The 26220-nt window shown below is 43.4% G+C and overlaps 1 protein-coding gene across 1 annotated transcript; it reads left to right on the top strand.

The window, feature by feature from the left end:
* Positions 1–1810: 1810 nt before the first annotated feature.
* HMGCS2 (3-hydroxy-3-methylglutaryl-CoA synthase 2) lies at positions 1811–25776 on the top strand. The gene is made up of 10 exons (XM_086392152.1): positions 1811–1964; positions 7033–7487; positions 11178–11303; positions 11890–12054; positions 13795–13960; positions 16393–16563; positions 17804–17910; positions 18515–18640; positions 19889–20000; positions 25331–25776. The coding sequence occupies exons 1-9, from the start codon at positions 1861–1863 to the stop codon at positions 19993–19995; spliced, it is 1527 nt and encodes a 508-aa protein (XP_086248278.1). The 5' UTR covers positions 1811–1860; the 3' UTR covers positions 19996–20000; positions 25331–25776.
* The last annotated feature ends 444 nt before the right edge of the window (positions 25777–26220 follow it).

Here is a 26220-nt window from a genome sequence, read left to right as displayed (position 1 = left end):
TGTAGCCCTCCAGGCTCCTCTCTCTATGGGATTCTCCAGGCAAGAATACTGAAGTGGGTTGCCATGACCTTCTATGCCTATTGCAAGCACTGCAGTACCTACAGTACTGGTGGCCAGGGTGGGGCGCATATGGTGGAAAGCAAAGAATGCAACTACCATGTGAGAGCTGTGGTCTGAGACCAAGAAAGAAGCAAAGGGCATTTTCAGGGAAAAAAAAAAAAAAAGATCAGCAATAAGGAATTTTCAGTGGGTGATAGAACTTTGCCAATGGCTCAGTGGAAGGACATGGGGTGACAGAGCAAAGTGGGAGGTTGCATTAGAGCAGTAAAACACCAAGATGCATGGAGGCAAGAATCTAAAGATGACAGAAGACCTAGGAGACTTGGGCTTCTGGGGGCACCTGGCAGGTCTCTGTCTTCAGGGAAATGAAGTTGCCTCTGTCTTCCCTGAAGCAAAAACCACTCTGGCTCCTCTCTCTGCCCTCCACAGAGTCATATTACACAGAGGGATTAACTGAGCAAAGTGATGAGTGAGTGCATGATTCTTACAAATGACAGGAAGATCGGGGCCATGAGAGAAGAGTGGAGAGGCAGAGACTCATTGGAAGATCAGATGAAAGGAACCTTTTTATTGCAAAGTAGAAGACAAACATGGAAAGAGTCAAATCTGGAGTGAAATGACATGATTAAGTCCCCAGCCTGCTATTCACTAGCTGTAGGTCTTTGAGAAAGCCACATCACCTGTCCACAGGTCACTAGCCTCACCACTAAAGTAGACTTTTCCTCTTCAAGAGATACCGTGTTTCAAATGACAATCATCTCTTCAGGGCTCTGGTTCTTTTATGGCAGCACTTACTGCACTGTACTTGGAAACTGTATAGAGCTATGATAAAGTGACTGAAAATAGGAGCCATAGAGCAGGCTCCATGTCCTCTCTAATAGCCCTTTGCCTGTGTGCCAGGACCTACTGTCAACTACTTAACGGGCTTCTGTGAAAAGATTCATTCTCTTTGATTCTGAAAGATTTTTCTTTTTATTTCAATACATTAAAATACTGGGTTGGGACTTCCCTGGTGGTACAGAGAATAAGAATCCGCCTGCTAATGCAGGGGACATGGGTTTGATCCCTGGTCTGGGAAAATTCCACATGCTGTGGAGCCTGCTTGCCACAACTACTGAAGCCTGTGTACCTTTAGAGCCCATTATCTGCAACAAGAGAAGCCACAGCAATGAGAAGCCCACGCACCGCAACAAAGAGTAGCCCCTGTTCACCACAGCTAGAGAAAGCCCACCAGCAGCAACGAATACCCAGTGCCACCAAAAAATAAGTAAGTGAATGAATTTTTTTACTTTTAAAGATTGGGTTGACCAAAAAGTCCATTTGGGGTTTCCATAACATCTTACAGAAAAACCTGAACGAAATATTTGGCCATCACAATAATAACAGGTCACTAGAGCTTCCTGGACTGCCAAGTGAGAGTAATTCAGACAAGGGTTCGAGGCAGACCAGGTGGGGGTACCCTAGGATGTGTTACAAGGAGCACCATGGCCTCCTGAGGTGGCTGAGCATAACCAAGACTGCCGCAAGAGCCCAAGAAAAGGTGGGGTCAGTGCCACCCTTTCCCACACATGCCCAGAAGCAGGGCAGCTATGTACATGTTGGAGAGATGGTGTTTTTCTTTGACTCGCCCATATTCTAAATGAGACCTTTTGCCTAGTTCTAGAAGCCATGGAGCCTCGATAAGCAGGGGCAGGGCTTCCGGAGGCAGGAGTCTCCGGGATCTATAAAGCCCAAACCAACACCGCTGGGCATCTCCCCCGAGGACTGTGAATTGCTGGCTTTCTGCTCACTCCTCCGAAAATGCAGCGGCTGTTGACTCCAGTGAGGCAGGTGTTGCAAGTTAAGAGAGTGATGCAAGAAGCTTCCCTCCTGCCTGCCCGCCTTCTCCCAGCAGCCCACCCCAGGTGAGCCTCACTGGTCCCCAGGACTGCACGGGTTACTCTTGGAGAAGCGGTGAGGAACCAGTAAAAGAGAGGCATGAGGGCTCATTAGAATCCCAGTCAAAAGTTGACAAGTCTTGGGCACAGCCTTAGATAAACAAGTTAACCTCTCAAGGTCTCAGTTACCTCATTTCTAAACAGACAGCCCAGGTCTGTTTACAGAATTTCAGGATATCAAACCTCTGCCCCTGCTGATGTCAGCAACACGTTTTACTCCCCTAGAGGCACAAAGCAGTAGAAATATCAGTGCCAGGGCCCACGGCATCCTCCTCTCTGGCACTGTTTTCACCTTTCACCCAAGCCCTGCTGAGACCTTCAGGATGCTGTTTCAACTGCAGTGTTAGTAAAACCAGCTGCTGCAAGTCACTGCAGCCAGATTCAGAATGGACTGAGGATAAGAAGGTGTTTCTCCGCTCTCTGATTTAAGGAAAGGGGAACATGAGTGTAAAAGATCAGAGTTTGCCTGTGCGTGTGCAATGAGCTTGTGCCCAGGAGCACACACACACTCCTTTCCTTGGTAAACATTCTCCCAGTTTGGCCCAAGTACTCGCAGTCTCCCAGCATTGATGTCACACAGCAACCACTAGCACCCTAGGGTGCCTAAACTATCCACTGTACTTTAGGACTAGCCTTTTCTTACCTCCCATCCCTACATCAAGTTCCTTGGATAGATCTGTAATATTTATTTACTCATTTATTTATTGCCGCACTGCGTCTTTTTCTTGTTGACTGCACTGGGTCTTCATTGCTGGGTGTGGGCTTTCTCTAGTTGTGGTGAGCGGAGTCTACTCTAGTTTCGGTGAGTGGGCTTTTCATTGTGGTGCTTCTTTTCTGGTGGAGCATGGGCTCTACGTACACAGGCTTCAGTATTTGCAGCACAAAGCTCAGTAGCTGTGGCACACGGGCTTATTTGCTCCATGGCATGCGGAATCCTCCTGGACCACATGTGTCCCCTGAATTGGGAGGCAGATTCTTAACCACCAGACCACCAGGGAAGTTGCCGTGTGTGCATGCTAAGTAGCTTCAGTCATGTCTGGCTGTTTGTGACCCTATGAACTAAAGCACACCAGGCTCCTCCGTCCATGGGATTTTCCAGGCAAGAAAACTGCAGTAGGTTGCCAAGCCCTCCTCCAGGGGATCTTCCCAACCCAGGGATCAAACCTGTGTCTCTTACATCTCTTGCATTGGCAGGTGGGCTCTTTACCACTAGTTCCACATGGAAAGCCCTCCATGAATGTTTAGAAAAACACCTTTGGTCCAGGGTCTTCCCTCGCTGGGTACTAAGGGAACCTGGGTGTGTGGATGTGTCTGGTAGGAGGTGACACTCCCTAGACTTTTTATTTTCTTCATGACTCCCCACCTTCCTCCATGCTCTCCTCCACCCCCTGCATACAGGCCAAATGTCCCAGAATTTAACCTGGTTTTGCATTTGTGAGGAAGGGATTGACGTATATTTGCTTGTTTCAATAAGCAATCATTGGCTGCCCTCCAGGAGACAGACCTCAGTCCTCACCAGCCTGCCCCAGTTCTGACCTGCTGGGTTCAAACACTTGGAATCAGGGTTCACATTTCCCTTTTAGTGTACGCATGGTTCATCCCATTTTCCATGGCCTGATGGGTATTAAAAGTGCTCCTTATGGCTCTCCTTTTCTCTGTGTGTCTGTTCCCTCTAACCCAACCTGCATCGGCTCTAAATCTACCAGAAGGACTGCTCCATAACCCGGAGGGCTTCACCACCTTTAAAATTAAGGGAGAACTGTGCCCTCCACTTCATGGCTCCCCACCTGCTTTTCTCATGTGTTATCCCCCTGCTCCCCTTCACTCTCTGCTCCAGGTATCCTCACCTGGTCAATCACCCCCTGCTATGGCACTGCCTCTGTAGCCCCCCTGCCAATTCGTCATCAGCAGAAACTCGACTCACGCATCAAGGTTGACTTCAGATCTAGTCCCTTCCTTGAAACCATTCCTGATCCTCCCACACACAGATCTCTGCTTCCTTTGAACTCCTGTGGGTTTTTCTGTGACCTTTAGCACATTCTGACTCTCAGCTGGGTTACATAGTATGTATGTGCTTATCTCATTCCTCCCACTGGTTGAGGAGGCTCCCAAGAACCTTGACCTTCTTTCTTCCCATTCCCTCCACCCCCACAGCCCTCCATGGCACAGTGCCTAGCATGTAATAACTAATTTTGAAACACAAAAGAAGCGAGAGAGAATAAAGAAAAAGAAGTTTGGTGCATGTTCTTGAACCAAGCAACACCAGAACAAAACCAGTTTTAGACTAAACAAAGCTATTGTTTGCTTTCTAATTATTTATTTAAAAAAATTTTTTTATTGGCGTATAGTTGTTATGCTGTGTTAGTTTTTGTTGTACAGCAAAGTGAATTGGCTATACACATACATGTATACTCTCTTTTTTGGATTTCCTTCCCATTTAGATCACCATAGAGTATTGAGTGGAGTTTCCCATGGTATACAGTAGGCTCTCATTAGTTATCTATTTTATATATAGTTTCAATGGTGTCAATCCCAATTTCCCAACTCATCCCATGCCTCTTTTCCTCCTTGGTATCCATATATTGTTCTCTATGTTTGTGTCTTTATAGTATTCTTTTTTATTGGAGTGTAATTGCTTTACAATGTTGAGTAAGTTTCTGCTGTACAATGAAGTGAATCAGCTATATGTATACATATATATCCTCCCTCTTGAGCCTCTTTCTCACCCCGCTCCATCCCACCCCTCTAGGTCACCACAGAGTGCAGAGCTGAGCTCCCTGTGCTAAACAGCACATTCCCACTAGCTAGCTATTATACACATGGTAGTGTGTGTCGATCCTAATCTCCCAGTTCGTCTCAACCTTCCTTCCCCTGACCTTCTGCTGTGTCCACAAGCCCATTCTCTATAAATATTCAGTTCAGTTCAGTTGAGTCACTCAGTCGTGTCCGACTCTGCAACCCCATGAACTGCAGCACGCCAGGCCTCCCTGTCTGTCACCAACTCCCGGAGCCTACCCAGCTCATGTCCATTGAGTCGGTGATGCCATCCAGCCATCTCATCCTGTCATCCCCTTCTCCTCCTGCCCTCAATCTTTCCCAGCATCAGGGTCTTTACTCAGCAGCTAAAAGGAATGAAATAAGGTCATTGTAGAGACGTGGATGGACCTATAGTCTGTTATACAGAGTGAATTAAATCAGAAAGAGAACAACAAATATTGTATATTAATGCATATATATATGTATTATCATTTACAGAAAGTACATGATTAGATGCATACTCTTAACTCCTGTACTCTTATGTTTCTGGAAACATCTACATCTTTTCTTCAAGGCTCTGGAATCTATTTCCAAGTAATAATCTCCTACAAAGACAGTTACAAAAGTTACCAAGAGACTTATTCTTGGAACCTTTCCTTGATACTTGAGATTTCTCACTGGGGAGAGGAATGGAGTGAGCTTAGAGAAGACATAGAGAGAATGAGGATGAGGGGAAATCCACTCAAGCACAGGACTGAGATCCGGCTAGCTATTAGTTCCTAGTACTGGGAGCTCCTCCACAAACATTTGAGAGTATAGACTCCACTTATTTGAGTGGCACCAAATAAATAGGGCAGAGAACTAAACTTCGATCTTCCCTTGTCTGATAGGAATAAGCATTTATCACTTAGACTCACTATCTTGTGATCACATGATCCACTTTTTGCCTCCCAGCAGTCCTTCAAAATGACCTGTGTTACAGAAAAACTGGCGTTAAGAGAAGCCCTGAGTCCTAAGGATGATGGATGGATACATTCCATCTGAACTACAATTTCTGTGGCATAGAGCTAAACTGATAAGCCTGCAGAGCCGTCGTATCACTTCCACCATCAGGAATTCTGTAGCCAGATGCAAGTCAAAGGAATCTGGCGGCACTCAGGACTGAAAGGACAGAATATTTCTTAAAAAAAAAAAAAAAAAAAGATTCATGCATTTATTGGCGGCACTGGGTCTTCATTGCTGCTCTCAGGCTTTCTTTAGTTGTGGTGAGTGGGGTCTATTCTTCTCTGCAGTGAGCAAGGTTCTGATTGCGGTGGCTTCTCTTGTTGCGGAGCACAAGCTCCAGGGCACTGGAGCTTCAATAGTCGCAGCCTGTGGGCTCAGTAACTTCCATTCCTGGGCTCTAGAGCACAAGCTCAGTAGTTAGGCACTGGCTTAGTTGCTGGGCAGCAGGAAGGATACTCCCGGAGCAAGGACCAAACCCATGTTCCCTGCATTGGCAGGTGGATTCTTATCCACTGAGCCACAAGGGAAGACCCAGGGCAGAATATTTCTAACACATGAGAGACTAAGAAGTTACCCTGGGCATAACACTTCACCAATGTTTGCCTTGCTTTCAACATCTGGAAAATTAAGAATATTTCTAAAGTAACCAGCTTTCAGGTACTTTTATATGAAACAATGGAAAATGTGCTTGGTGAGTTCTTTACTGCTAGCTAGAAAGAGAAATTGCAGATCTCCAGGCGGATTAGGAATCCAGATTGAAAAGAGGTGGTGGGTCCAGGAAAGAAAGTTTATCTCTTCCCTCCTTACTGACCCTTTCTCCACTTTTTCTCTGTTTCCATTTAGAATTGCCCTTGGAACTTCCCTGGAGGTTCAGTGGTTAAGACTCTGCTTTCCAAGGCAGAGGGTGTGAGTTTGATTCCTGGTCGGGGCATTAAGGTCCCACATGCCACAGGGTATAGGCAAAAATTAAAAAGAAAAAATAGAATTTGCCTGTCAGCCTTCTATATTCCCACAGCCTTTGCTTGTTCCACATGTATTTAGCCATAAAAATACCAAAGGGACAGTTACCAAGGATAAAAGGGTAAATTAAACAGAAAAATACAGCAATTCTAAATTTGTATTCATCTGCTAAAAATAGAACAATCCTAAATTTGTATCTATCTCATATCTTCAAAATATATTTTTAAAAATGAATGAAATGATTGCTGTATTGTCTTTTAAGGAAACTAGCTAGAGACCATTCATGGAATTTTGATTGTTTTCTCTGTTACAGTTTTTGTACAGTTCCGGCTGTCCCCTTGGCCAAAACAGATACTTGGCCAAAGGATGTGGGTATTCTTGCCATGGAGGTCTACTTTCCAGCCCAATATGTGGACCAAACAGAGCTGGAGAAGTTTAACAAAGTGGAGGCAGGGAGGTACACCGTGGGCTTGGGCCAGACCCAGATGGGCTTCTGCTCAGTCCAGGAGGATGTCAACTCCCTGTGCCTGACGGTGGTGCAACAGCTGATGGAGCGCACGCAGCTCCCCTGGGACTCTGTGGGCCGCCTGGAAGTGGGCACTGAGACCATCATCGATAAGTCCAAGGCTGTCAAAACAGTGCTTATGGAGCTCTTCCAGGATTCAGGCAACACTGACATTGAGGGCATAGATACCACCAATGCCTGCTACGGTGGCACTGCCTCCCTCTTCAATGCTGCCAACTGGATGGAATCTAGCTCCTGGGATGGTATGTACTGCCAGAGGCCTTATGTAAGAAGCGAGCTGGGGTAGATGCTGAAGCCTCAGTTTTGCTTTTCTGTTCCCCGGGTAGGTTCATCCACCAAAGAAAGGATACATCACACACACAGCTGTTGTGATCATCCAACAACCACAGTGACATCAACCCCTCAGACTTGGATGGTTTCTTACAGTTACTCAGGGAGCATGTTCACATAGCTATTCACTGAGTCTTCATCACACCCTAGAAAGTGGATATCATACCTGTTTTATGGATTAAAAAAATGGAGAATCTAATAATTTACATGTTGTGTGTGGCGGGAACAAGAAACCAAACCAAATTCAGTGTATTTCCCACTTCAGTGTTCCTGTTTCTTTAAGGTTTCTCTTAAGTCTCTAAGAGACAAAGAGATTGGTGATGTTAAAAGATTTAAACAAGTGTAGGTGTTAAGGAGAAAGCACCCTGGTAAAAATAGACCCAAAGAATCACAGGATAGACTATGACACAGGGTATTTCTACCCTCTCTCCCTCACCTGGTTCCTAGGAGAATTAGAAACCTAGCTTTATCAGTAACTAATGACAAGTCCCTTAACCTCTGCGAGACTCGAAGTTTTTATTTGCCTACCTGCTTTCCAGGGCTGATAGGATTAAACATGGTATTAATGGAGATGTGAGAAAACAGTTCCTGGACAGACAAGGCCCTCCATTTACTAAGTTGGAAACTAGAACTTAAAACTTTAGAAACCATAATAAGCATTAATTTAAAAATTAATCTTGATGTTGGTGGGGACCTTAGAGATTATCTAATCCAGTACTCCACATAGAGGCCAAGAAGAGTTTAAGGATTTTTCTCTGTTCGTGCAGCAAGGCAGTACAATTCCACACACCCATTTAGTGTTTTTCCGATTGCCCTGCATGGCCTCACCATTAATAGTTCCATTGATTTGCGATGTTCCAGACTCTACATCCTCAAATCTGTCCTTATAGTGCTCTTGCTTGGTATTTGTATTATTACTTCTCCAGCAACCCCACTACCAACACCACCAATCTGTCAAACCAAGCATTAGGTTAGAGAATACAAATTAAAGGGACACTCACCAGCCTTTAGTGAAGAATCAGAGCCTATATTTGGGGGCATTATCAGCTTTAAGCATGTCATTTCAAATGAATAGATTCTGCTGAATGGTTGTGTATTCCACAGGAGAGAGCTGCAAATGCATCCTTCTTTAATCTGTTATCTTCTTGGGAAAAATATTAAACAAACATTATGAAGTGAATTGTTAGTCTGTACTTTCACAAAAAGCATATTTAAGTTTGAGCCTAATGGCAACCTCCAAGACCAGACAAGGCCAGTGTAGATGTGATTTCTGCTTCTGAAATGGCCAACCATCCACCTGGGACCTTTCAAAGGAAGCAGGTGGTTCTGGAGTGCACCAAGAAGTTTTGAACCACTCCAAAGAGACAGCAGGGTATGAGGGAAGGAAAGAGTGGTACTGGCTTGAACTACCTGAGAGACCTCATTTTTCCTTGCCTTTTATTATGAAGGTAAATGAAACCTACAGCATATATGTATATATGTGTGTGTGTACATAGATAGACAAAAGGGTTCAAAGTAAAGAAAAAATTTATTTTGCTACCCCATTACCAATTTCCAGAATTTAATCCTCATAGTTTCCATGGATTCTTTCAGAAATTTTCTATGTATGTACCTGTAAGCCTATACTTATCTATTCATTTTTTAACATTGCACACATTATTCCTCATCTTTACTATGTCTTAGAGGTTATTCTATAGATATCTCTAGATACATATAAGGTCTACCTCATTCTTTTAAAAGACATTATAAATTCTATTGATGGGTACACCAAATCTTAGTCCCATATAGATGGATATTTAAATTGTTGTATATTTTTTGCAATTATTATAAAAAGTGTTAATATTTAAGACAGTAGCTTTGCATGCTCATAACTATATGTTGTAAGAATAGATTCCTAGAAATGGAATTGCAGGATCGTTTAATTAAAAAGTTTGATAGAATGTGCCAAATTGCTCTTCAAAAAGTACTAATATATTGTTGGAATGTACTAACTTCAAACTTTCTAATCTTTGTCAGCTTAATAAGTAAAGTATAGTATCACTGATTTTCCTTTTATTATGAGAATTTTGATATTTTTATGATGTTTATTGGCCATTTTCCTATTATATACCTTTCTGATGAGACATTTATCTATGAAGGAAAATAATTTTTTGTTGGCTGTATTATAAATACATCACCAGTTTGTCTTTTGTATTTCTGATAGAAGGTTTTCATTTTTAGATAATCAAATTCACTGGTCTCTTCCTTAATGGCTTGTATTAATAAATACTCTTCTAGAGTTTCCAAATTTTATATAACATATAAATTTTGTTTATATATATTATGTTTGTTTATTATATATTTATCTTATACTTTTATGTATTATTTTTATATTCATATATATAAAATTGGGGAGAAAAAATACTGTTTTGTTGGCGTGGTTAAACAGTCTTAACAGAAAATTCTTGGGTTTCAGCAAATGTGGGTTGGAATTCTGACTAAATCCTTATCCCATCATCTATTAGCTGTGTGACTTTAGGCGAGTGACTTAAGTTCTCTGGGCCCCAATTCCTTTGTCTATAAAGAGGAGATACCTGTTTCTGACAGGTTAGGAAGAATACTAAAAGTACTGCCGTGTCTTTTCCACATACCCACGTTTAGGAGCAAGCAGTACTAAATGAAGAAGTAACAACTAATACTCAAGACAACAATTATTTATTGAATAATCATCTGCCTATTATAGAAGTAGTTTCATTGATCATCTACATTAAACGTGGTTGCTGCTGCTGCTGCTAAGTCGCTTCAGTCGTGTCCGACTCTGTGTGACCCCACAGAGGGCAGCCCACCAGGCTCCTCCGTCCCTGGGATTCTCCAGGCAAGAACACTGGAGTGTGTTGTCATTTCCTTCTCCCATGCATGAAAGTAAAAAGTGAAAGTGAAGTCGCTCAATCGTGTCCAACTCCCAGCGACCCCATGGACTGCAGCCCACCAGGCTCCTCTGTCCATGGGATTTTCCAGGCAAGACTACTGGAGTGCGGTGCCATTGCCTTCTGAACATTAATTCTTCTCACAAAGAAAGTGGTACTCGATTTTTCAAAGCACCTTGTTTAGGATCCAGTCAGAACTGAGTTTGAATACAAAATTCCATATTCACTAAATGGGTGACCTTAGACAAATTACCTAAATTCTCTGCAAGGCAATGTTGTCCTCTACAAATGTGGACATTACCTGACTCAATGGATTGTTTAAAGGATTGTTTGAAGATAACTGGTGTCTAGGATTTCAAATATTAGTTTCCTTCCCATCCTTTGGCCTTCTGTGATTTGGAAAGAATTTCCACTATAGCACTACAAAGAGTACACACCTAAAAAGTGCTGATTTATGAATTTTTGGTTGAATAAATGCGGAATTTTTACAGCTTGAGTCAGAGAACACTGAGTTTTGACATTGCATTTCCTGCAGTGTCATTTACACTTCACTAGAGTGTAAGTTTCACGTGGGTAGGGATTTTTATTTTGGTTCAGTGATGTATCCCAGGACCTAAAATTGTGCCTGGCATAGAGGAGACTTTCACTCTACTGGAGATTTGGCAGTAATAATAATTATTTCTTTTCTCTTTACAGGTCGCTATGCACTGGTGGTCTGTGGGGACATCGCAGTCTACCCCAGTGGTAACGCTCGCCCCACAGGCGGGGCTGGAGCTGTGGCAATGCTGGTTGGGCCCGAGGCCCCTCTGGTCCTCGAGAGAGGTTCGTAGTACACTGTACAGTAAGCACGGTACCCGGGGACTGCATGGCATGGCCAAATGCTTAGCTCTTAGCTCTTAATTCCAACTGGAATATTCAGGGCTGAAGTATGGACTTGAGGATGAAACTGCTTGCCTTCAAAAGACTAGACTGGGGAGCAGAGGGCAGGGAGAAAGGGAAGAGAAGGATCAAGGTGGCTTCATCTATACCATCACACATCAGGATAATGGTGTTTGGATTGAATGGCATTTGTGCTGCTGACAAGGACCCTTTGGGAGCTAAACTGACCACTGAAAATAAAAGAAAATAGTTGGATATAAAGTAAGAGCTTTCCTTTGAGACTTTTGGAGTCTGTTCCAGATTTCTTTAAGCCCATATAGGTGTGGAAATAGAAATATACATCTCACTTATAAAAAGGCATTCATCTAATTAACTCCCTTTGAACACCTGAGGGATAATCAGTAGGCCTTGGGCTTAGGGCATGAGACAGATAAAGACCAGGGGGTTGCTTGTACAGGGATTTCCCACCCTCTCTGCTCAATGTGGGCTGCACTGTGCAGTTTCTGAATCCCTCTGTGTGCCTCACCAGGGCTTAGAGGAACCCACATGGAGAATGTGTACGACTTCTACAAACCAGATGTGACTTCAGAGTACCCACTGGTGGATGGGAAGCTCTCCATCCAGTGCTACTTACGGGCCCTGGACAAATGCTACGCATTCTACCGTCAAAAGATCGAGAAACAGTGGAAGCAAGGTATGGGGCTCAGAGGGCCGAAGTCACGGACTCTACTTACATGAGGCTGAGAGTGTGTCCTAAACTCTTAAGACAAGGACTCTTTTCTCCTTTGCAAATGATCTCAAGAGAATTATTTCATATCTTCTACTTACATGCTTTCCTGGGTCTAGGCTGAAGTCCCTTTGGAAGTCATCCAAAGTCAAATATGAAATTGCCTTTAACTTGAACTGAGTGAAAGTAAGTAAACAACCCTAAGCCATAGCTGAAGCTTGTAGGTGTCAGCCACCCGGGAAGGTAGTGTGTGAGTCAGAGTGACCATGTCTTGTGGATGCTAGGATTCATTTCTGTTGAAGTCAGGAGTGATTTGACTCAGTTTATAGTTTGCCACCTTTTAAAGTCTGATTGATGTTGAAAATTCTTACCTATATTTTCAATATACTTAAGTGTTATCAGTAAATCTCTTTCTCTGCATGGTAGCTTTGCAAGTTAATTTTATTTTCACCTTTAGTTTCTGAAGTTTCCTGCTAAAAAATATGTGCCGATTTCATAATCAGATAAGAAACAAATCTTATTTTAAAAATACCGAGAAACTTACCTACCTTAAAAAATAAATAAATACAAAGGGTTCTTACCTATTTGGCTATGCCTAGCTGGGTCTGAAAAAGGCAGGTTTCAGCGTGGGAAAAGGCATGTGCTGAAGCATCAGAGCACGGATGCTCTAGGGGTGGCCTAAAGCATCTTGGCCCTTTCCACTGCGCTGGGTGGGATGCAGTTTGCCCCCATGAGAAAGGAGTCAACTTAGACCTCTCAGCCTCTGCCCACCCATTGTAAAATTTCTACTGGCTAATTGGTAGTTCAGATGGTAAAGAGTCCACCTGCGATGCAGGAGACTTAACCCGTGGGTCAGGAAGATTCCCTGGAAAAGGAAATGGCAACCCACTCCAGTATTCTGTCCTGGGAAATCCCATGGACAGCTGAGCCTGGCGGGCTACAGTCCATGGGGTCCCAAAGAGTTGGACATGACTTAGCAATTAAACCACTACAATTGCTCTGGCATCCTCTGAACTCATGACATTTTAATTTTACCCCTCATTCTCATATGGAATTTGATCAACGCTGCTCTGAATCTCAGCACCAAATTGTTAACTTCCTAAGGGCAGAGAGCGCATTGCTTTTCCCTTTGGAGTGAAAGAAGGTCTGGAGTGTAGAGACAGAGACACTGGAACCTAAAGCCAAAATCAGCTGTTTTCAAGCTGAGTGACCTCGAACATGTAACTTAGCTTCGTATTTTGGAGACCCTGTTTTCTCCTCTGGAAAATAGAGAAAATAATACAATATGAGGTTGATTTGAGGAATTATCTGTCACAGAAGTTGGCAATGGCAGAAAGGAAGAAAACATTTATTTCTTTTCCTATTTTATGAGTAGTGTGCATGCAAAGTCACTTCAGTCCTGTCCAAATATTTGCAACCCTGTGTACTGTAGCCTGCCAGGCTCCTCTGTCCATGGGGATTCTCCAGGCAAGAATACTGGAGTGGGTTGCTGAGCCCTCCTCCAGGGGATCTTCCCGACCCAGGGATTGAACCCACATCTCTTACATCTCCATGTTAGCAGGCAGGTTCTTTACCACTAGCACCACCTGGGAAAGTGCTTAGTAAAATGTTTGTAAAATGAACAAACTGTGTGTTCACTGAAGGTAGGAGCTCGTTCTCTGGGAGGCCTTAGCACACACGGCATCCTTGCTTTCATACTTCTTCCAGCTGGCATCGATCGGCCTTTCACTCTCGATGATGTGCAGTATATGATTTTTCACACGCCTTTCTGCAAGTTAGTCCAGAAATCCCTGGCCCGCCTGATGTTCAATGACTTCCTGTTGGCCAGTGGTGACACACAGACTGGCATCTACAAGGGCTTGGAGGCCTTCAGGTGAGTCCTCTTCAGGAGGAGCCTAGAGGCTCATGAGGGGTGAGAACGAAGGGGCTTCCTCATGCCTTGAACCTGGACGACTTGTCACTCCTGTGAGGTAAAAACAACAATCCTCTAACATAGTAGAAATGACATCAAGTCCTCGTGTGGGTTACTGGGTTATTGTCTACATAAGGACCTCACCTTGTATCTCAGAGAGCAGAGGGATCCTGCTGGCACCTGTCAATCAGGTGACTAAAAAGTTTCAGAGAATAAGAAAAAGAGAAAGGGAGTGTGCCTAAATCATTTGGGCAATAAACATGTTATGAATATCAACTGTGTGTCAGGCATCATATGAAACTCTAGGGACATAAAAGTGGGTGTGACTCCATGCTCCCTGCCTAGAGGATATCACAGTCTATACAGAAACACCTAGAAGCAAATAATCACAGTGCAGGATGGCAACTTGGGGAAGGCCTGGTCTCATTCTCACTTGCCATTGCCTTAAAGAATGTCTAACTTGTTGCCTCCACCCCCTCATCTATGAAAAAGGGATAGTCCAGCATACTCCCCCTCCTTGGATGTCAATAAAGCAGGGAGAATGCTGTTTATTGATGCAATAATCCAAGGCATTTAGAAAAAAAGAAACCAACACAAACAGATCTCACTGGGAAGGGAATCTTTCCCTTTCTTCTTGGTATCTTCTCATTTCAAGTTTTAGAGTATTCTACCAACATCTGTCCCCATTTCTAACTACTACTGCTAACCCTGCTATTAACTAACCAAAACAGCAAAGTTAGTACAAACACTACTTCTAAGACTTGCCCCATGGAAAAAATTTTAACATATACCAAAAATAATAGGCTAATATTTTTAATATATGAAAGTTTCATCAGTAATAAGATAAACCCACTAAATAGAAGATATGGACAAGAAATTTCCTCAGGGAAGAAATGCACATATGCATATTTTTAAATGTGCATGCCCATTAGTAATGCATATAAACAATGTTTTCTTTATGTGCATGCTTAGTCATTCAGTGTGTTTGACTCTTTGCAACACCATGGACTATGGCCCATCAGGCACCTCTGTCTCTGGGGATTCTCCAGGCAAGAATACTGGAGTGGGTCGCCATTTCTTTCTCCAGGGGATCTTTCCAACCCAGGGATTGAACCTGGGTCTCCTGCATTTCAGGCAGATTCTTTACCAACTGAACTAGGATGGAAGCCCAATGTTTTCTTTACATAGCCTTTAAAAAATTTGAATACCCAGACCTAAGGCTATGAGAAAATGAGCAATAGTGGACGGATTTGGGGAAGTAATAGGGAAACACGAATCAAAAGCCTTAAAGATGTTTATAACTTTGGCTCAGTAATTTCACCTGTTTAAAAGAACATGTAGTTATTTCTCAAAAAAAAAAAAAAAAAAAAAACCTACCACATGACCCAGAAATTTCACTCCTGGGTATACATTTGGAAAAAAAATTTTTTTTAAAAGATACCTGCACTCTGATGTTCAGATCAGTATTATTGACAATCGCCAAGATGTGGAAGCAACCCGTGTCCATCAATAGATGAACGATTGAAGATGTGGTTTAGATATACAGCGGATCACTACTCCATCAGCTAGATATCGGGCTTTCCTGGTGGTTCAGCAGTAAAGAATCTGCCTGAAATGCAGGAGACACCAGAGATGCAGGTTCCATCCCTGGGTCAGAAGATCCCCTGGAGGAGGGCATGGCAACCCATTCCAGTGTTCTTGCCTGGAGAATCCCCATGGACAGAGGAGCCTGGCGGGCTACAGTCCATGGGGTCACAAAGAGTCAGACACAACTGAGTGCCTGAGCACAGACAGGTATCAGTAGTACACTCCAATAGATATACAATGATATAAAATAGGCTACAAGGATGTATTGTTCAACATGGGGAATATAGCCAACATTTTGTAATAACTGTAAATGGACAATAACTTTTTTAAATTGTATAAAAAAGTTTTTAATGGAGAAAAAATGTTTGTTTCATGAAAAAAAAAATAACATGTAGCTATTCACTGCTTCAGCTAATGAGGATAGAAATGGGGAGTTTGGTTAAAGAGGGGTACATCCTATCACGGTCTATTCTGCAGTCTTTAAAAATAATGCTAAAGGAGATGATTTCATGATATAAAGAAAATTAGTTAAGAAAGCATGCTAAACAGAATGGATAGCATGGTTTTATTTTTCAACAGACTATAAAAGTTGGAATGGATTCCCTAAGAAAACTATGACTGATGCTTTCTCTCTGAGCAGCAAGACTATTAGTGATGCTTCCTCTATATTTTCTGTATTTCTGAATATTCTATAATAAAAACATGTGTTCCAAAGTCTTCTCTCCAGTAGCGGTTATACTTTCTGCTTGCTGCCTTCTTCCTTCATGTGGCTTCTCACATGGCCTGTTTCTTTGGCTGCCTCACAGGGGACTAAAGCTGGAAGACACCTACACCAATAAGGATGTAGATAAAGCATTTCTAAAAGCCTCTCTGAACATGTTCAATAAGAAAACCAAGAACTCCCTCTACCTCTCCACGTACAACGGGAATATGTACACCTCATCCCTATATGGATGCCTGGCCTCACTTCTGGCCCAGTGAGTACTGCATCTGTCCCTACCTCCTCTTAAATCTGGCCTCTGGTCTGAAGGGTCAACCAAGTTTCATTCCTTTACTCGTACAGAATTTTTTCAAAAAGAAAAAGAAGGAAGGAAGGAAAATGAAAGAAATGTATTTCAAAGGTGTATGTGTAGGTAGATCGACCATCAGTATTAAACAGTGGTTCCCTGGTGGCTCAGATGGTAAAGAATCTGCCTGCAATGCAGGAGACCCAGGTGTGATCTTTGGGGAGGGAAGAATCCCCTGGAGAAGGGGATGTCTACTCACTCCAGTATCTTTGCCTGGAGAACTCCACGGACAGAACAGCCTGGGAGGCTAGAGTCCTTGGGTTTGCAATACATCGGACACGACTAACGCTTTTTCCAAACTGAAATGCATGTGTCATGCCAGCAGGCGTGCAAGATCTATGGATATATCAAGAAAATAGGAGAATTTTTATGCATATTTTTATTTCATCCATTTAAAATGTCTGTACTCAGTAAAGCATTGTGATTAAGAGAGTCTAGTTTTCGAACCCACAATTTATGTTCAAATCTCTTTACCACTTACTAACTTTGACCTTGGAAAAATGACTATTACGGTCCTCATTTTTCCCAACTATAAAATTTGTGTAATAACAATACCTACCATCTAAAATTTTGATGAATGTTAAATGTCAAAAGCAATTAAAACAGTAAAAGCTCAGCAGGTGCCCCAGTGTTAGTTTTTATTTTTATAGATATTCAATTTTGTGGAGTTTATAAGGAAATACTTATAATTTAGTACATGTATATAACATAAGAAAAAATATATACATGTATGATTGGACTTGTTCAGATTATTACTAACAAGGAGATAATTTAAAAATTTACAACTGCTGAAGCATTGCCAGTCAACATGGGAGCCTTGAGGTGAATCCAGTGGTCTGACCCCTACTTGGAGGTAACTTCAGAGTTCACTGAATTTGTCTTGTCTTCACAGGTAGGGAAAAGTTCCTTTTATATTCCAGAAATTCTGTTGTGCTCACTGTGACTTCAGTATCTTGGATTTTAGCTGTTCTCCTCTTGGCGAGTTTTCTTCCTTTTGGGCCCACTCCTAGGATCTTCCAAAACTCCCTCTTTGTGCAGAGTGCCCAGAGCCCGTTTCTAGTTGCAAGGGGCTGACTAGATCGGTGGTTTATTTGCAGAGCAGAATATAACGCTGATGTGTTTTTCTGGGCTTTGATCTCTCTCCCTGCAGTCACTCTGCCCAAGACTTGGCTGGCTCCAGGATCGGTGCCTTCTCTTATGGCTCTGGTTTGGCAGCAAGTTTCTTTTCTTTCCGGGTGTCCCAGGATGCTTCTCCGGGTGAGTCCAGTCTTTTGTTCAGGCACTTCTGGCCAGTTTCATCTGGTAAAAGAAACCATTTTCTGCTTCACCACTACTAAAGCTCCCATCTTGACAGAATTATGTTGTGACCAAGAACAAAGGAAAGCCCTAAAGGGATTTAAGCAATGGAATAAGTTTGTCTATTTTATGTATTCGAAGAACTTCCCTGGCTACTGATTAGAGACTAGACTGTTGAGGAACAAAGGTGAATATGGGGAAACCAGTTAGTCTGTTTCAACAAATAGTCTAGGCGAGAGGTAGTCATGGTTTGATTACAACTGGTTAAAGAGAAGTTGATGGGTTTGAGATATCCAGTAAACATGTGCTGATTATTTTATGATGGATGTAATCAAGGGTGTACATCAAAATACTAAATGGGATACACCTTGACTAAATGAAGGTCTGCCTTAGTTTTGCTAATGCTGTGTTTGATGATCTTGATCATTTCTTGACATTCTAAGCCATACACTGAGCACTTTTCCTTGGAGCATCAGCTCCCACGGAGCTGACTCTATATTGGACTCGTGATTGGTAGCAGTGATGACAATGATGTAAGTTTATGGGTCTTGCTTTTGCTTCCCAGGCTCCCCGCTGGAGAAGCTGGTATCCAGTACATCAGACCTGCAGAAACGTCTTGCCTCCCGGAAGCGTGTGTCTCCTGAGGAGTTCACAGAAATAATGAACCAAAGAGAACAATACTACCACAAGAGTAAGAAAAAAAAGGTGGAAAGAGAGGAGGAAAAGGCAATTTTTCTCAGCTTCTATGCCAGTAGCTGAGTGTCAGGAATTCATCAGAAGTCTAGAATATAGCACGTGAGAGTGATGATTTCTATGATATATGATTGGGGAAAAGGGTTGTTTGGTGCATAGGGGGACAGACTGAGTGGGGAAGCAGAAGGCAGAGTTGGGAAGAGGTAGGAGGCAGCATGTGGCTTCCCAGTACAAAATACAGATAGCCACCCAAAACAGGATACATACTGGACAATGAAGTCCCAGGGAAGCCAGGTGTATGGGCTTTGAAAATATTGATGGTATCTAAGCAATGGTTGAAGATGCCCAGACTTTGGAGCCAGAAATCCAAGTCTAAACTGACCTGTGACACTTGCCCTCTATTTTTGAGAAAATTATTGAACTTTTCTGAGTTGCTTCCTTTCTAAAATCATACACTTTGCAGGATTGCCAGAGATTAATGAATGAATTAATTAATGATGTTATTGGCAAATACTACCATTTCCTTCCAATTGCCCCCTTTCCTTACCAAATATAAAACAAAATACTGCCCCTAAAAAGCAACAAAGGAAAAGTAAACCAAAGCTAAATTTAAGACTGGAGAAACCAAATGGTGATTTTAAAACCAGGGTAACCATATTTTTTCAAGCAAAACTTGGGACCCATGATTTGCACTGAAAAGAAGACTGAAGTTATGGAACTGAGAATGTTCCAAAAAAAAACCCCATAAACTTAGTAATTAGTCAGTTTTTATCTGGAACCGGGGACATGTTAGACCAAAAAAGAAGACAATTAAAATAAAAATAAGGCCTCTGAAATGAATGTTAATGGACAAAGCTTTGAAATACTACAGAGAATCAGAATTGGAAAACTCAGGGCTAGGAACGAAGTGTCTATTAGAAAACAGTATGCTCTGGGGTGCCCCTCAAGCTCGGTGCCTTTGGTAGAAGGACATGATGACGATTTCAATGGAAGAAGGGCCTGTTTACTGTAGGAAAGCGGCATATCCTATAATAAAGTTTCTAGTCAACAAGTCTTAGGTACTAGCCACAGGACAGCCGCTTCTGGTTCTTCTGCTAGCCCAGAGTTCTGCTGGGTGTAGACAAGGCGACCTCACCACCCCTTACAGCACAACCAGGAGAGCGCCACATGAAGCTCTAGTTACCATTTTCTCTTCCTCAGCCCCATAGAGCCCTTTGTGAATACTGCCTCCCTTCTGGTTCCACAGTGAATTTCTCACCACCTGGTGATAAGAACAGCCTTTTCCCAGGCACTTGGTACCTGGAGCGAGTGGATGAGCTGTATCGCCGGAAGTATGCCCGGCGTCCCGTCTAAAGGTGGTGAGTGAAATTTTCGAGTGTTAGTGGTTTAAAGTTTTTCTTCAACAAATACAATTCTTTCTTTTTCACTTCTTCTGTATTTTTATTGGGAGTGTAATTGCTTTACAATGTTGTGCTAGTTTCTGCTGTATAACAAAGTGAATCAGCTCTATCAATACATATATCCCCTCCCTCTTAGACCTCCCTCCCACCTGCCACCCCGATTCCACCCACCTAGGTCATCACAGAGCATCTAGCTGAGTCCCCTGTGTTATATAACAGATGGAATTCTGAGAGCATAAAAGCCAGAGAGTTTTAAAAAAATATATTCACAACCTAAATGTTGAGAGTTATGTTTTATTTGGTGGGAATTTGTAAGACTTCAAGTCCGGGAGTCAGCATCTCAAGTAACTGAGAGAGCTGCTGGGAGGAAATGAGGTGTGGGGCACCAGGTTATATAGAAATTTTTTAATGAAAGGTAGATAGTCTGAACTTCAAAAGATTATTGCTAATTGAAGGAAACCAGATATCCCAAGTTAAGGAACTTGGCACTTTTCCGACTTTTCTGGCTTTTCAGCATATGGGAAGATGCAAGAGTATGGGCTCACTGAAATCATTCCTTTGATATACACCTCAGCTATCTAGGGCTAGATATCACAAGATTTCCCAAGTTTCCTCAGGGCTCACATTAGAGGGCTGCAGTCTCTGACACTGTGACATCCTTTGTTTACTCATATGACAGGCAACATTCCATTTATCAGTAGCTTTCAAAATGACCAGAGGTGGGGACTTTGCACCATGATGACCAAGTACAACTCTCGGGGCTCTTTGCCTACAAAAGGCAAACGCTGGGGAAGGGGCATGTCCTTAAATCTTGAATCTGAAAAAAGAGTCAACTTGTTTATCTGATCTCCTCCTGATATGAAGGTTGGCAGAATTAGAAGCTTGATAGAAACAAAATTAGCATCTGTAAAGGGAAGCGGGCTGTGAACCTGAAACTGTGGAACTCAGTACTCCAAAGGGGCAGTTCAGTTCAGCTCAGTTCAGTCACTCAGTCGTGTCCTGCTCTTTGCGACCCCATGAACCGCAGCATGCCAGGCCTTCCTGTCCATCACCAACTCCCGGAGTTCACTCAGACTCACGTCCATCGAGTCGGTGATGCCATCCAGCCACCTCATCCTCTGTCGTTCCCTTTTCCTCCTGCCCCCAATCCCTCCCAGCATCAGTCTTTTCCAATGAGTCAACTCTTCGCATGAGGTGGCCAAAGTACTGGAGTTTCAGCTTTAGCATCATTCCTTCCAAGGAACACCCAGGGCTGATCTCCTTTAGAATGGAATGGTTGGATCTCCATGCAGTCCAAGGGACTCTCAAGAGTCTTCTCCAACACCACAGTTCAAAAGCATCAATTCTTTGGCGCTCAGCTTTCTTCACAGTCCAACTCTTGCATCCATACATGACCACAGGAAAAACCATAGCCTTGACTAAACGGACCTTTGTTGGCAAAGTAATGTCCCAAAGGAGCAAGTCACTAACAAAGGTGAATAGCATCAGAGAAGGCACACACCAGTGTGTTGGAGACAGGTTCATAAGGTAACAGATGCTGGGGATTCTGGAAGAGCCAGCTGGAGAGAGCCTTAGGCTAAAGGGCTGTGAGCAATCCCTCCTTCGTGCGATTTCTTCTGGGGGGAAGCAGTGAGATTTGGGGGAAAGTGGGGAGGGGTGTGAGGAGAGAAGAGTTTGATGGAGGAGAATTGAGTCAGGAAGAGAACTAAGAGAATTCTTTATGGTACATTTTAAAGGAAAATCAAAGAGTGGGAATTAGAATCCTGTAGTTCACCTACCCAGGAATCTGCCTTCAGTTTATCTTCCAAACTGGTAAGATAAGCAGAATGGAAGAGCAAGAAGCAATTTCTTTTGTGCAAAATGTTTTTCTGGTTTTTAAATTTTCCCCCCTACTTTGGGATATGAAGGGGGAAGACTAAAAAGGCTTGCCAAGGTCAGGGTAGGGAGCAGGGAAACAGAAGGAAGTCCCAAGTAAATGAGATACCCAGATAAAAAAGGGAACTGCAGATAAGGCGTGTCCTCTGTTCATTCCCAACCACTGCCAGCATTCCGGCCTCTGTGGGGCAGTTCAAGTGTGGCCTAAGATGTTACGGGCGAGGCAGGGTGGGCAAAGGGGCCGACAGGCCAGGCAACAGGCTCCACAAGCAGACTCTTCAGACTTTGGCCCTAGCTGGGAGTCAACTGTTTGCCTCTCTGTTGTATGTTTGTACTATGATTCTTAAGGGCAAGTCAGTGGCAAAGAGGGAGTCATTAACTATATCAAGCTAGTTCAGTCAACAAAAACAGAGAGAGAGGGGAGAAAGAGAGAGACAATTGGGAGTTTTCAAGGGAGACTTTCCAAATCAGGTTCCTTCTGTCTCCTGGTCCACAAGGTTGTGAAAGCTGCTCAGTCGTGTCTGACTCTTTGCGACCCCATGGACTGTACAGTCCATGGAATTGTCCAGGCCAGAATACTGGAGCGGGTAGCCTTTCCCTTTTCCAGGGGATCTTCCCAACCCAGGTCTCCTGCATTGCAGGAAGATTCTTTACCAGCTGAGCCACAAGGGAAGCCCAAGAATACTGGAGTGGATAGCCTATCCTTTCTCCAGTGGATCTTCCCAACCCAGGGATCGAACCGGGGTCTCCTGCATTGCAGGCGGATTCTTTACCAACTGAGCTGTCAGAGAAGCCCGGCCCACAGGCAGCATTGCATCTATGAAGAGAAAAGCTGGGGCTCATCCTCGTCTCACAGGAACAATGAGCCTACACCATGAGATGTTAGCTGAAACACAGATTTTATGTCAGCATGATGCTCTGTGGAGCTCTGGCTCTGCACTGCCCAGTCTGCTCTCCCTTCACAGACAGGACATGTCGTGGGGACCCTGCCCATCTTGCAACCTTGGCTCCTGGGGCATTGGGCTCAGGGCACTCAGGTATCTAGGTTTGTTGCTAGAGGGTGTTGACTTAAAAAATAGCTACAACCTAAAAGTTGAGTGTTACATTTTATTCAGTGGGAATTTGGGGGACTTCAAGTGAAGGAGACAGCATCTCAAGTAAAGCTGAGGGAACCACTCTGTGGAGGTGAGAGAACACAGATTATGTAGATGTGTTTTAAAACAAAGGGCAACAGCCGGAACATCAAGAGATTATTGTTAAAAGAAACTAGATACCCCAAGTTAAGGAATTTAGCACTTTTCTATGCATTGTTGTTGTTGCTGTTCAGCTGCTCAGTAGTGTCCAACTTTTTTGCAACCCATGGACTGCAGTATGCCAGGCATCCCTGTCTTTCACCATCTCCCAGAGCTTGCTCAAATTCATGTCCATTGTGTCAGTGATGCCATCCAACCATCTCATCCTCTGTTGTCCCCTTCTCCTCCTGCCTTCAGTCTTTCCCAGAATCAGGGTCTTTTCTAATGAGTCAGCTGTTTGCATCGGGTGGCCAAAGTATTGGAGCTTCAGCATCAGTCCTTCCAATGAATATTCAGGACTGATTTCCTTTAGGATTGACTGGTTTGATCTCCTTGCTGTCCAAGGGACTCTCAGGAGTCCTCTCCAACACCACAGTTCAAAAGCATCAATCCTTTGGCGCTCAGCCTTCTTTATGGTCCAACGCTCATATCCACATGTGACTACTGGAAAAAACCATAGCTTTGATGATACTGACCTTTGTTAGCAAAGTAATGTCTCTACTTTTTAATATGCTGTCTAGGTTGGTCATAGCTTTTCTTCCAAGGAGCAAGCGACTTTTAATTTCATGGCTGCAGTCACCATCTGCAGTGATTTTGGAACCCAAGAAAATAAAGTCGCTTATTGTTTCCATTGTTTCCACATCTATTTACCATGAAGTGATGGGACCAGATGCCATAATCTTCGTTTTCTGAATGTCAAATTTTAAGCCAACTTTTTCACTCTCCTCTTTCACTTCCATCAAGAAGCTCATTAGTTCCTCTTCACTTTCTGCCATAAGGGTGGTGTCATCTGCATATCTGAGGTTCCTGATATTTCTCCCTGCAATCTTGATTCCAGCTTGTGCTTCATCCAGCCCAGTATTTTGCATGATGTACTCAACGTATAAGTTAAATAAGCAGGGTGACAATATACAGCCTTGATGTACTCCTTTCCCTATTTGGAACCAGTCTGTTGTTCTATGTCCCATTCTAACTGTGGCTTCTTGACCTGCATACAGGTTTCTCAGGAGTCAGGTAAAGTGGTCTGGTATTCCCATCTCTAAGAATTTCCCACAGTTTGTTGTGATCCACACAGTAAAAGGCTTTAGTGTAGTCAATGAAGCAGAAGTAGATGTTTTTCTGGAATTCTCTTGCTTTTCTATGATCCAACGGATGTTGGCAATTTGATCTCTGGTTCCTCTGCCTTTTCTAAATTCAGCTTCAACATCTGGAAGCTCTTGGTTCTCATACTGTTGAAGCCTTGCTTGGAGAATTTTGAGCATTACTTTGCTAGCATGTGAGATGAGTGCAATTGTGCAGTAGTTTGAGGATTCTTTGGCATTGCCTTTCTTTGGGATCAGGATGAAACTGACCCTTTTCAGTCCTGTGGCCACTGCTGTTTTCCAAATTTGCTGGCATATTGAGTGCCTCAATTTCACAGCATCATCTTTCAGGATTTGAAATAGCTCAACTGGAACTCCATCATCTCCACTAGCTTTGTTTGTAGTGATGCTTCCTAAGGCCCATTTGACTTCGGACTCCAGGATGTCTGGCTCTAGGTGAGTGATCACAACATTGTGGTTATCTGGGTCATTAAGATCTTTTTTATATAGTTCTTCTGTGTATTCTTGCCACCTTTTCTCAATATCTTCTGCTTGTTAGGTCCATACCATTTCTGTCCTTTATTGTGCCCATCTTTGCATGAAATGTTCCCTTGGTATCTCTAATTATTTTGAAGAGATCTCTGGTCTTTCCCATTCTATTGTTTCTGTGTATGGGAAGATGTAAGAGTCCGGGCTTACTGAGATCACTGCTTTCATATGCATCTCAGATATCTGGGGCCTGTATCCTGTGTTTTCACATCCTGAGTGCCTCAGGGCTCCCTGTAGGCTTCCCCTGGTGTCTGCCAGGCATTCTTCTCCTTCTTGAGTGCCCTGGAAGGCTGGAGTCGCTGATGACTGTGACATCCTTGCTTATTGATGTGGGAGGAAATACTCCATTCCACAAGGGGCAGTGGAACACCCAGACCTAGGGATGCAGTTTAGGAGAGCCCGCCTTGGGCAAGGAGCAGATGTGGGGATGGGATTGCCCAGGGTGAGACTCATGGTTGATGTCCTTCTTCTGTTTCTTTAAACTTTACAGATACGTGGAGAGTTTCCTGGGAAAAGTGCTACAGAACGTCTGCCCTCTTTCAACTGTATAAAGCCCCCACTCTTAGCTGGTAAATAGATTGCACTGGACACAGCAGCCTTGTAAACACTGGCCCCATAGAGTGAGGGGCCATCCTGAATGGGTCCTTCTGCCTTTCCCTGCTGCAATCACTGTCATGGGCTTGCAGAGCCCTTTCTGAAGAGGTGGCGGGACAGAGGAGAGACTCAGCCTTGAATCACAGACCGAAAGTGTGGCGGGTCCATTGTCTCCTTCAAGATCCAGATAACTCGCCTCTCGTTTGTTATAGCTTTGTCATTATTGTTATTACTACATTTCCATGCTGGTATGTCTTTGTTTCTTAGGGTTTTCTGTGAATTTCTAAATTCCATGTTTGGTACTAAGTGAAAATAACAATTAAAAAGCAAAGAAGCAGAGAATGCCTCCTGTGTTTCTTGGAAACTAGGACTCAAACAGTGCAGCAGCTGTCATGACTCCAGACTCTGAGGCCCCACTCTCCACACGCACCCCCACAGCAGCGAGCTTGCTGAGCACTCACCTCACACCCTCCCTCTCGCCCTTTCAATTCCACTTGCTGAGAGGTGCAGGCTGAAACACAACCTCCACTCCCAGCTTCCTTACCTAATCTAAAGACACCTTACCAGGGACTTCCCTGGTAATCCAGCAGCCAAAAAACTCCATGCTCTCAATAGAGGGGGCCCGGGCTCAATCCCTGGTCAGGGAACTAGATCCCACCTGCTGCAACTGAGAGTTACCAGGCCATGCTGCAACAGAGACGGAAAATCCCTCTGCCCCTACTGAGACCCAGCACAGCCAAATAAATAAAGGCACCTCACAGAGCCAGCAGACAAGAAGACAAGGGC

Source organism: Bos grunniens, chromosome 3 (assembly GCF_055505025.1).
Source record: "Bos grunniens cultivar Pamir isolate PY7600 chromosome 3, Bosgru_T2T1.0, whole genome shotgun sequence".
Lineage (NCBI taxonomy): Eukaryota > Metazoa > Chordata > Mammalia > Artiodactyla > Bovidae > Bos > Bos grunniens.
Note: the sequence above shows the minus strand (reverse complement) of the source record. Positions and strands in the feature narration are given on the sequence as shown.

What these genes read in the sequence shown, in the direction of transcription:
- HMGCS2 (XM_086392152.1), top strand. Translation starts at nt 1,861, where the DNA reads ATGCAGCGGCTGTTGACTCCAGTGAGGCAGGTGTTGCAAGTTAAGAGA. An exon ending in CCCTCTGGTCCTCGAGAGAG is followed by an intron (nt 11,304 to 11,889) that starts GTTCGTAGTACA and finishes GTGCCTCACCAG; the next exon opens with GGCTTAGAGGAACCCACATG. An exon ending in AGAACAATACTACCACAAGA is followed by an intron (nt 18,641 to 19,888) that starts GTAAGAAAAAAA and finishes CTGGTTCCACAG; the next exon opens with TGAATTTCTCACCACCTGGT.